The sequence below is a fragment of the Harmonia axyridis genome, chromosome 1 (genome assembly GCF_914767665.1).
Source record: "Harmonia axyridis chromosome 1, icHarAxyr1.1, whole genome shotgun sequence".
In the NCBI taxonomy this organism is placed as follows: domain Eukaryota; kingdom Metazoa; phylum Arthropoda; class Insecta; order Coleoptera; family Coccinellidae; genus Harmonia; species Harmonia axyridis.
In genome coordinates this window covers 50,671,346-50,683,665 of record NC_059501.1, presented here as the reverse complement: position 1 = coordinate 50,683,665, position 12,320 = coordinate 50,671,346, and the positions used below count along the sequence as shown (strand labels likewise).

The 12,320-nt window shown below is 35.6% G+C and overlaps 1 protein-coding gene and 2 long non-coding RNA genes across 3 annotated transcripts; 2 read left to right on the top strand and 1 right to left on the bottom strand.

Annotated features, from left to right (window-relative positions):
* Positions 1-3,624: 3,624 nt before the first annotated feature.
* Positions 3,625-4,919, top strand: LOC123688579. The gene is made up of 2 exons (XR_006750065.1): positions 3,625-3,969; positions 4,671-4,919. It is a non-coding gene; the product is annotated as an uncharacterized LOC123688579 (long non-coding RNA).
* Positions 4,920-5,040: 121 nt separating this feature from the next.
* Positions 5,041-5,670, top strand: LOC123688580. The gene is made up of 2 exons (XR_006750066.1): positions 5,041-5,234; positions 5,305-5,670. It is a non-coding gene; the product is annotated as an uncharacterized LOC123688580 (long non-coding RNA).
* Positions 5,671-6,661: 991 nt separating this feature from the next.
* Positions 6,662-8,149, bottom strand: LOC123688578 (CDK-activating kinase assembly factor MAT1). Its single transcript, XM_045627158.1, has 2 exons — positions 7,885-8,149; positions 6,662-7,529 (listed from the first exon to the last, which is right to left on the bottom strand). The coding sequence occupies exons 1-2, from the start codon at positions 8,006-8,008 to the stop codon at positions 6,709-6,711; spliced, it is 945 nt and encodes a 314-aa protein (XP_045483114.1). The 5' UTR covers positions 8,009-8,149; the 3' UTR covers positions 6,662-6,708.
* Positions 8,150-12,320: the final 4,171 nt, after the last annotated feature.

Below are 12,320 nucleotides of genomic sequence, written 5' to 3'. Positions count from 1 at the left end.
TGTAATTTGAAAAAAACAAGTGTTAAATGCATTCAAAATTTTCTGCCCGAATGGTTCGCAACGAATATCATCTGCTCAGAACATAGAAGATATATTTTAGATTTGTTGTTAAGAACTGCAATATATAAATATTGCAAAAATTTTTCCATCCTACTTAAATCTCGGCAATCATCGAAAAATGTTAAACTGACAATTGTTCAACATAATTGAATATACAAAAGCCAATTTTAGTCATTCAAAATAGTCTTATTATTGTACAAACAGAAATAAATTCCTAATAACCTGCAAAATCTATATACAGGGTGTTCTGATTTGTTTCCGACAAACTGAAATGGATGATAGATCACATCATTTTAAGCAAAAAAGTTCCTATGAACATGGGTCCGGAAATGCTTCGTTTCCGAGATACAGGGTGTTTAAGTTGAAAAAATAATTCGCGTTTTCTTAAATATCTTTCGACTGATTCCAAATAATTGCATGAAAGTTGGTACATAGGGTTTTTTGAGGTGAGAAATTCAAATTTGTGGTCGATTTGGTTGTATTTTCTAGAGGGCGCCACTGGCAATCATTTCGTCCCCTTTAAACCGTAGCAACTTTTCTGTGCTACCCTGTACGTCATTCTGGACTGAAAAAATCGATTCCCCTGACTTTTCTAGTTGAAAAAGGTATAACTCATTTAAGTTGCTAGGGGCAACCGTTTCAGAGAAAAACGCATTTAAAGCCAAATCCATATTTTTGTAATCTCTAAAACATGTAGAAACAAATTTGTAATAATTTTAAATTGAATATTTTTTAGAAGTTACAATTTAGAACAAAACAAAATAACATAATAATTTTTAAAGAAGGTGTTCGGAATGTCCACCGTTCTGTTGAATGCACAAATGACATCTTCGAATGATTGATTATTTTACATTCAACAATTGTTGCGGCAATAGATTTAAAATGGCTATACACAATGACAGATTTAAAGTGTGTTAGGTTAAGATGTTATCAATTATAATTATAGTTAACTAAGTTAATAGATTATCAACAAATACAGGAAAATGGTATTGGTTACCAAAGGCCCGAACGAAGCATACAAAGAAGAAATCATCTACAGAGAAATAGGATTTTACAGACCTTCGAAGAAAATAAAAACTCAGTATTCGTGAAGCATCCCAACAACGCAATATTTCAGGAAACAGAATATTCAGAACACAACAATTACATAGCATACCACTTCTACTTATTAGTGAGCAATAGAAGATCCGCATGCATTTCGCCTTAGAAATTTTCAAAATGAATTTAAATTTAATATTTGAATAGAAATAATTTCATGAAAGGATTTCGAAGCAGTCAAAACATATAAAAGGAAACGCGAATTATTTTTTCAACTTTAACACCCTGTATCTCGGAAACGAAGCATTTCCGGACCCATGTTCATAGGAACTTTTTTGCTTAAAATGATGTGATCTATCACTCATTTCAGTTTGTCGGAAACAAATCAGAACACCCTGTATATAAAAATGAATCCCTTTTTCCCTTGGTCACGGCATCACGCGTGAATGGCTGGACTGATTTCACAAATTCTTTTTTTGTTGTATTTGTTATTATTAGGAGAAGGTTCTTATGAAAAAAAAAATACGAAAGTTGCATAATTCACGTAGTTGACATTGAAACAAAGAAACGTAGTTTATAATGTTTATATGCTCTTTTCAACTACATTGGTCAGAGCCGCCTCCGTGGCGTGGTCGGCAGAGACCTAGACTGCGGCACTGAAGGTCCGGGTTCGAATCTCAGTGAGGGCATAGATCTTTAGTGGTTGTTCAAGTCTTTTAGAAAAAATAAAAATTGTATGTTAACATAAGGATGATTGCGAGTGTGAATTATATGTAATACATGTGGGAAAATTAGGAGAAACCCAACAAATTTGTGACTGGGTACATAACCAAAGGTTGAGCCCAACAAGCGAGAAAGAATGAATGAATGAATATCGTTCAGAGTTGGTCTGTGGTCGGAGTTATAATAACAAGATACCTACATAATTCATTTACCATTTCTTAGTGTATTTTTCACATTGGTTTGTGTTTGTGTAATAAACTTTAGTTGAAAGGTTTTTTTACTTATCCGAATTGATCATTTCACGTTACCCTTCAATTATACAGTCCCAACAAAATATTACAAATGCTAATGTATTGAATATTTTTTATTAATAGCTACAACAGGAAGTAGCTTATCCATTTTTATTTATTTATTAAGAGATAACTCAATTTACATAAAATGTTTCCAAATATAATTTTTTATAACTAGGTTACTCAAAACTACTCATATTGATACCTATTCATCGAATTATATTATTGCTTGACTAATGAATCATCAAAAATAATGAGAATTCAATTGAAAATATTTCACTTATGAAATGTTTTTATTTTGAAAATATATTCGGCATATTATACGACTATTCTAAAATAATTAAAATGTGATAGAGAAGTATCATCAGTGTGCCCTGAATAGTTATTTATAATACAAGTGCAGAAGGCATTGATATTCTTCCACGAGTTCAAAATTCAAAAACGAGCCACGAAGTGGCGAGTTTTGGAATTGATTGTTAAACAATGTGATCTGCTTCTACTATTGTATCTAATAGTTTCTTATTATTGAGACCAGTAAAACTGTTAGACCACTATCTGTTGTTATCAGGTCACACAAAGAAGATACTTTTGGAGTATTCACTTGCACTTCGAAATCCTTGAAAGTTTTATGTCCATTATAATCAGGCTGACCCTGAAAAAACTGTAAAAGACCTTGTGCAGTTTGGATTTCATCTTGGGAAGTAACTTGTAGAGCAGGTTCGATTTGTTCACAAGAGCATTCTTCAGCAACAAGTTTTTCTTTGTTTCAATCTTTAAGATCTACTACTAGAACATTCAGGTTCTTCCTTTGTCGTAGTAGATCCAACAGGAAGATTTCTGGAAGTCACAGCAGTATTTTTCAAACATTTTTTCTGAGTAGAACTGGAATCTGTAAACGATTATTATTATTATTATCCCCATAAATAACATCTAAAATTTCTTGTGCTATCAGTGCTTACCTCGATAAAAATAATCATCATCGATAAAATGCAGGGAACATACTTTCATATTTCTTGTCACTGGTTTATCGATTTTGAATTTCAGTTGCCAAGCTTTTTGTCGATCCATCAGCACTTTACTCCCCAATATTCCTTCCACCTAAACACGATATTTATTACCTAGTTATAAAACAGTTTGAGGGAAAGCATGGAATTTGATATTTGAACTTTTTTCCCAGGAAGAACACTGAGGAACTGAACACTAGCGATTCGAACGACTCATAACTATTGAAATGATTTAAAAAAAAAATAAATATTTGTAGAATATCACACAAAAACAAAGCAAAATGCAAGAACCTCAGAGGAATGAAAAAGACTGACTAGTGACTACCTCTGAGGCAAGAACCATGTCAGCATTTCTAGTTACTCTGATTGTCACCAGGTGGCGTAGCGCTTATGTTGATTCGCCTATGGCACGGCGTTAGCACTTCTTATATATTTAGTGTTCTGTGGTGTGAAGTAAGGATCTCTAAACAAGGGCGTAGAAATGGGGGGATACATAGACAAAAAAAGAGAAGACTGACGACTGCGTGGAGTAGTTTGAAATGTTGATGCTAGTGACCCGAGGGACAGGGTTAGGAACTAATGTATCGCTATTTCACACAAAAACATATTTCATCCTTATCTACTGTATCTACTGATAAAATGTTTTCGGCGTAAATTCCAACCTCTCTTTTGTGTTTCAGTTCTCTCCTGATTTTTATTTGCTTGCAGGTACGAGTTTGTTAATAATAATAACAATCTTTATTTCAGAAGGTTCTCATTTACAAAAAAATAACAAATGAAACAATGTCAAAAACTCTTTACATAAAAAAATCCTAAATTTTAGAGGGTTCCAGTTGAATTAAATGATCATGTAGGTATTTTTCGTAATTTTCCTCCGTTTGAATATTTGATGGTAACGCATTGAAGAATCTTAGGCATATATCTTCTAGTTTTTTCGTATAAGTATGATAATTATAAATATAAAGCACCTTTTGTCATAACTGATCAGCATTTTGTCATATCATTATTCATGTTGCATCCAAACTTGTCAGGGGTTCAACCACGAACAAGCACTGTTTTAGACCTCCAACTAGAATTTTTGAATGGGATAAATCAATTGAAGCTGTTCTATCCAGCAAATATTAATATGAGTATGAGTGAAATATGTGGGGACCATATCAGTGAGGACAATTTTTTCAATACACCTAAAACAAGACTTTTACTTTCATCCCTGCCAGATTTTCCAAATTATGCACTGCTTTAAGATCAGAATAATTTAATTAATTATGTGCCGAGTACTAGTTTAACAGATTCAAGTTCAGATAGGATCAGAAATTACCAACCGAATACTGATACTGTTTCCAGGCATTTTAAATCAAATTAATATCAAGAAAAAGAGTCATTTAACAAAGAGAATTTTTTTTTTATATTAGTACCTAAATGTCGAAGAGAGCAGTTGTGTCGATTTAAGAAAAGGGAGCTATATTTTCACTTCATATTGTTCTATTGCTATCACCTTATATACTTTCAATAAAAGTTTCTTCAGGATCACCATCAATTTTTCACTTTGTTCCAGGTTTCAAAAGGCTTACGTTGGAGTTCTGCCAAAGAATTGAAGACACCAATTCTCAATCAATCCTTCCTTTCCTGGATATTTGTCAGTAATCACAAAAATAATTATTTTATCTTCAAATGAAATGTTTCCTTCTTTAATATTTAAGTGGTACAATACGATATATATAATTTGATTCAATTATTTCATTAATTTCTGTTCACAAATATCAATTTGTATAATTATGTGCAATAAAAAGTATGTCAAAATTCATTGAGTATTATTACTTAAGTAAAAATTAAGTTGGATGCAAAACCTCACTGAAATATTGAAAAAACTGTAATTGATATTACAGTTTTTTCACAATTTTCGGTGCAGGTTTTCATTCAAATTTTGAGGTGTTTGGAATTATGAAATAATAAGGAGCCAAATGCGCAGAATCAACATCATTAGTTCCATTCCCTGTCCATAAGGTCGCCACAATCACGCTTATTTATTTTACCGCTGAGTCGTCACTCTTTTCCTCCTTTCTCTATGGGGGGATACTTGAAAGGAAAAATTCATTTTAAATCATTGTAGGATTTGAAGGTTTGTATGTAAAACAAGGTTAATTTATCTAAAAACTGTGAATATCACAAGTATGAAACAAGAAATGCAGGAATGTTCACAGCGCCATACCACAGAATAAATGCTGCTCAACTGAGTATCAACCATGAGGCTATCCAAGTATACAATAAGATTCCAGAACGATTAAAAATTATGGACAAAAGGAAAATGAAAAACGAGATCAAAAAGATACTTGCTCAAAAGGCCTACTACTCGATGGAGGAATACTGGAGTGATCAGTTTTGGTAGTTCATCTCAGGAAATGTTGAAGATGTTTGTAATTCTGTAGATTTCATTGTTTGTTTTATATATTTGATTAATTTTGTATTTCTGACACCCCATGTAAATTTTGATGGGTCGAAGTTGTTCACAGTATCTGTATTTATAGTGTGAATAAATATATTATTATTCACTTGAATCGAAACATTGATCGATATTGATTCTTCCAAATTCAAAAGGCATTATCGACCTTCTTAACATCCACACACATTAATTTTTGTATTATAATTTTTCAAGAGGTCCTCAAAATCTTTGATTGAATTGGAAAAAAAGCCTCTATTTCTTCATCATTTATCGAAACATTTTTGTATCCCTCCTCAACTGGGGATCGGTCCTTTTATTTTGAATAGGTTTGTAAAGATATGAAATTAAATTTAGAAAAATAGTTGGAAGAGCGCTTTCTCTCAATGGTGGATCTTTTAAAGGAAACAATTTTATTGTTCCAATCGCTTGTGGAAGTTTCTTGTGTGGTATTATGTTGTCATCGAAATGTTATTCGCAAACAGAGCTATAGGAATTTGATCCATTGAAGTTTTCTTTTCTCATTTTTTGGAAACTTGAAGTAACTGATATAACCTACTAGTGAACTTCTCTTTGAAATCGAGCGTTACTTTCTACAGGCACTTTTTAATGAGTAAACAAAAGGTGGTTTTCCATATTTCAGTCATAACTCAAAATCTAGGAATTGGCTGGCTCTATTTACAGATTTTCTATCAACTCAAATAATTCTCGGGATCCCTTTGCTAGGTAACTAATTTGGCACGGCACACCCTCTACATGCTCATCATACTATATATGGTTGTAATCTAACCAAAAACAGAATCCAACTTCCCAAATTAACTCTGAATAGACATGAAAAAATATTCAATTGTTTTTTAATTCGTAATCCATAAATTATAATTAGCAAAAAACAAGAAAAATTGGATACAGTTATAATAAATAAACATGATTTGTTCTATTGAGACCATCAATGTATGAAAACATTCTCATTATTTATAATTTCAATACTCATTGGATCAAATCAAGCATTTTATGTGTGTTCAATAAGTTTTTTCCATATTTTAAAGAAATTTGAAATATCGATGAAAATGTCACATCATAAAAAAACTAGAGTAAATAAAAAAAATCTATCTATGGAAATTTTATACTCTTTTGGAGATGTAGGACAGAATATTATTTAGTAATTATAAACTATCTGCTTTTTTGTATGGTATAATCCACATAAAGCATCTTGTAATGCTCTCATACATGAGATTGAAGATTGGTATCCTCCAGCTCTTTCTTGTTCTACTTCACACCTTACATTACTAAGAAAGCCTTTAGAAATAACTTCATGGTCATTTGGCGGAAAAGGTCCTTTAGTTTCATAACTCATCATTTTGTGACTATATGTGGGATTTTCATCATTTGGTATAGGAAGGAATATGGATTGATTTTGCCTACCAAATTGAATACCAGTTGAAAATTGTGTCATTTTTTGGGGTAATGGCTTCAATTCTTCTTCTTTAGCTTTTTCAGCAAAAGATTCCAAAATATTTTTAGCGGTACTGTTTGAAAACATGAGCTCATCAAGCAATGCTTCCTTATCTTTGATTTTTTTCTTTTTAGCAAAAATTTCTTCATTTTTAATTTCTTTTCTTCTGAACTCATCTTGTTGTTTTTCAAGTTCTAAAAGTTCTTCTAATTCATATTCATCCCTTCCCAATTTTCCTTTGTTCTTCTGAATAATATCTTTATTCTCTCTTTTATACTGTTCGATTTTCTTATTAGTTTCTATAACATCTATATTATTACATAAATTGTAAATGATAGTTTCAACTTCTTCCAAATAATCATTATAATCTTTTAAAGCTTTGAAGTCTTCCTCCTTTCTGTTGAAGTCTCTCAATATCCTTTTCCTAATATCAACTTCTTTTTCTACTGTTGCATCTTCAAATAATTGTATTCTGAAATTATTTCTACGTAGTGGAATTCGACATTCTGGGCAAGTCCCTGAACCTGTTGAAAACATTCCAAAGTCATCACAACGAATGTTTTATTCATCAACATTTGTTAATGTTACTTGATTAGAGATTAAAATCGACTTTGTATAAGAGTGGAGAGACCTTGGTGAATATTTGTTTTTTTTTAAACTAGATGCAATCAGAATTTGTTGACTATAGATTTGTATTCTACGCCCCAAAGTTGAGTAAGTTTGAAAAACTTCATCTCTTTCATTGCGTTATATATTATTATGTAAACATTTACCTTATATATTTTTTTCTAAATACGAGATAACTATTTGACATAATTGATATTCTTTTATTTCACTTCCTCAGTTCTCTCAAAAACTAGTTTCCATTGTAGAACTCACCTTTCAAAAAAAGTAAATCTACACAATTTTCGCAAAGTCCATGCCCACAAACATTCACCATCATTTTTAACGAGGGATTTTGAAATTTGGACGTCCTGCATCTTGGACAAACGAAATCTTCCATTTTCTGAAATAAATATATTTATTTCGCTGAAAAGTATATTACTTTATATTAATATTATTTTTATAATTTTGTAAATAATCTGGTAATGCAACTGCGAACTATAGATAACCCATAAAAACATTTATAGGTTAAGTCATAGATAAACTAGTAGATTAGTTTGTCTATGAGTTAAGTTCAATACGATGAGTATAGAATGACAGGAGGGAGCATAACATAAGACATAGAGAAAGATTTGTCTATGAAATAAGACCTGAAATTGGGAATCACAAAGGTTTCCGCAAATGGCCGACTTCAGTTACCGTAAGCAGTGGCGTAGTATATATATTCAAATGAAACTCTAGTTAATGTTTATCATGGGATGAGGTAAGCTGAGGTTGGGTTGATATAATATAATATTTGGCGAGACGTTCTTGAGCCAAATTATAGGTGCGCCCTCTCCCGGGGATTTTGGTGTTTCGTTCCGAGATCACTGGTGGACTCTTCAGTTAGGCCGTCCAATGATCTCTGGTGCGCCTTCTCCCAGGGGTTTTGTGTTTCGTCCCGAGATAACTGGTGGACTCTTCAGTTAGGCCATACAGTGATCTCTGGACGAAACACAAAACCTCTGGGAGAGGGCGCATCAGAGATGGCCTAACTGTAGAGTTCATCAGTGACCTCGCACGAAACACCAAAACCCCCGGGAGAGAGCGCACCTATAACTAGGCTCGAGAACGTCTCGCCAAACTATCATACACCAGGGGAACACCATTGTATAAAATCCCTTAACTCTACATTCAGGGCCATGTGAAAATGGACCTATATGACCCTAGCTTCTTGTGGGATCTATCATGCAAAAGGACCAAGACAAAATTAAACCCACTGAAGGAGAGGGAGAGAAGACTTCCACCTCTTCATCCGGGCCCCTTGAAAAAGGGAACAAACGGAAAAACCGTCTGCCGTTTGAGATGCCCAAATTGGGACAACCGGGCGGAAGAGATGATCCACTGAGAAAGGGCCGGAGTGCGGAAGTACCTGTGACTCCTCCATCAGGGACTTGCACCTGAGGAGACTAGGCATCCCAAACAGACAACCTACCCCACCACGAAGGTAACACAACACCGACGGGAAAGGAAAAAGGGGCAAGCTACAGGGTATGCAGCAGCTGTCAAGGAAAATAAAGGGTCCAGAATAGGTATAATACCCAAGGACGACCTTAGGGTGATTCTGGAAGCCGGACATCTCTCCTCCCTAGAAGACATCCTGGTGTAGATGTGCGGCAGTGAGGAGAGGGAAATCCACTTCACCGGGGTTCATTTCCGCTGTGGAATGATGCTGGTGGACTGTGGATCCCAAGAGTTGGCGGACTGGCTTATGAAGTCATTGCCGAAATTAAACGGGGCTCGGAAAGAAAGGAGGCTCTGCGAAGGTTAAGGATGTGGAGATGCCCTCAAAATCCGGAAAATCTGGGGAGTAGGAGGGGGCGATGGCTTGAACTAAGCTCAGTCTGGAGCTTCCGTCGGCTCTTCTGCGATACCTGGTGGCTGGGCGTGTTTGGTGATTGGGGGTCTGACCAAGACCAAAGTACCTCCTCGATTTCTGGAGAGAATACCTCCCGCATAGAATTCGAGGAAGAGCAGGAATATAGAAGGGAGGGGGATATGTAAGGACTGAAAATTTCAGCTCTCTAACCTCTAAAACTGACCTTCATTTTCACAAAGGTGGCGCAAGTAAACCTGCATCATGCGAAAAGAGCTTTAGCAGTGATTGCAAGGTTATTTGCAAAGTTGCAACTGGATATTGTACTCATCCAGGAACCCTGGATAGACAAAGTAGGTCAAATCAAAGGTTTGGCTTGTGAAGACTCAGAATTGATTACGTCCAGAGGCAAGTATATTCACGTGTCTGTGTGCTCATAAGAAATAACATTAAATATATTTGTGTTTCAGAATACATGACTCGGGATGTAGTCCCAATTATCGTAAGTACACCTCAATGTTGGAGAATTCGAACTAGACATTTTCATTGCATCCGCTCATTTCGTTGAAGACGGGCCCACAACACCGCCAGCGGAAGTGCAAGATCTAGTGTAATACTGTAACAGTAGAAAACTTCCAGTCATAATAGGCTGTGACGACAACGCGCATAACGTCATTTGGGGCAGCACAGACAGCAACCTACAGGTGAGTGCTTACTTGAATATAATAATAATAATAATAATGGGTAGCGGTAGGAAATCCCTAGCGATCCACCTATCAGGAGAGTTGAATCGACTCCTGCCCACCGCAGATTCCAGGAGCTCCCTGACCAGGGAAGCTGTAACCTGTCGAAGGATCCCTGTTCAGGGTAACGGACGAAGCCGTGTGGAAAGCAGCTCTAAAATTCTCCCACCGTAGCTCTGCGGATCGTAAAAAGCGATCAAAGGCCGTCTTCCCCACGACACGGAGGAACCCATAAATGATGGTGAATTTGAGGAATAGGAATATAGAGCCGCTGCCTGAGGTTCGTCAGGGCGTGTCTGGAGCCGGCGCTGGACATGACATGTCGAACAAAATGCTACGCCTCCACAATCTCTACATTCTAGAAGAAGAATAACACGAATTTCTCCGACCGCTGAAGGTGCTGCGCAGGATCCCCAACCAGCACTCACCCAAGCAGATCTACCAAAAAGACGCATGAAATGGACAAGTTCGATAAATGAAACGATCATGCGCATATATTATGAAGTGACTAATATGGAAGAGGATAAAATAGGCTACCGGCAAAAATTATTTGCAGAATTCCACAGAAACTATACCGAACTCCAAGTGTCTGAGCAACGAGTAGCCGACCAATACCGGGTCATATTGAGAAATAAACTTGTACCCGATGAGAGACTTAATATCATAAAAAATGAAGTCCAACTGAGGTTACAGAACAGGAACCTCACTAACACCGAAACGACAATTGAAGAAAACTACGATTCTGCTGAAAACCAATACAACATCAATGCACAAATGAACTCTGGGGAACAAGACATCGCAGATGTGATAGCAATAAGTGATGCTCAACCTCGGAATATATATTCTGCACCCGTCGAAAATCCAGAAGAAGACCAAAGAAAACTACTGCAGCGATTATCTGCCACATTGAATAGATGCGTTATAGATTTTGAGGGCACAGATCCATTGAGACGACCGATTTTGCCAAGATTAAGGACATCCAAGAAACTATCTCATCTTCTGGTCATGACCAACAAGGAGATTATACCCAAGTATCTTTCTGACTACCATAATCTCGAATCATTACACCTCATCATATACTGTGCAGCATTTTCAATAGCAACAGTGCTAGGTGTGAAGACAAAATCAAAAAGTCAGCAACCAGCCAGAGAAAAACAACAATATAAACCACATTGGCAAAAAAGGCTAGAAGACAAAGTTCATAGCATCCGCCAAGGTATTAATAATATATTATATTGGGAGGCTCACCCAATTTGCAAAAGGTTCGCCGTCTAGAAAACTACAAAAAATGGTGAAAATTATAATGGATCGTCACCGGCAACATACAACGTATGATCTAAACAATGAAAATGCTCAACAAATTTTATACACACTGAAACAAAAACTTAGTGTGTACTCCGAAAGACTCAGAAGATACAATGAGAGCTATAGAGAAAACAGAATATGATTTTTGAAAACTCCGAAAGAAAAGTCTATAGAATGTTTAACAATAATATGTCAGCAACAACAGGAAGTTATCCAAGCGTCGAGGATATTGAGAATTTTTGGAAAGATCAACTGGCTACACCAACCCCCTACAACTCCCAGGCTGAGTGGATAAGAAGTGAAGAGAAATCCTGTGAGACAATAGAACACATGCCGCATAACTCAGTTTCTATAGAAGAATTCCATGAAATATTGAAAAACATACACAATTGGAAATCACCTGGCCCAAATGGAATCCACAACTTTTGGCAGGCTAGTTGAAACCATAAATGGTGTTATAAGTAATCCAACGGAAATGCCCAAATTTTTAACAACGGGGAACACTTACCTCCTACCGAAGCATCTGCAACACACAGCGGATCCATCAAAATACAGACCAATTACATGCCTACCAACAATATATAAAATCATCACATCATGTTTAGCATCTCGTATCTACAAACATTGCGAAACAAATAACATAATGACAACACAGCAGAAAGGATGTTCCAAGAATGCACTAGGATCGAAGGAACTGCTGATAATAGATTCCATCATATGCAACCAAGCCTTAAAAAAAAACACAGAAATCTTTTTATGACATATTATGACTATAAGAAGGCCTCCGACTCAATTCCACATGGGTGGCT

Bases quoted from the DNA above. Each gene is read 5' to 3' on its own strand.
- LOC123688578 (XM_045627158.1), bottom strand. From the start codon at position 8,008: ATGGAAGATTTCGTTTGTCCAAGATGCAGGACGTCCAAATTTCAAAAT. The intron at 7,530-7,884 runs GTGAGTTCTACA...TGTTTTCAACAG, and splicing joins AGATTTACTTTTTTTGAAAG to GTTCAGGGACTTGCCCAGAA.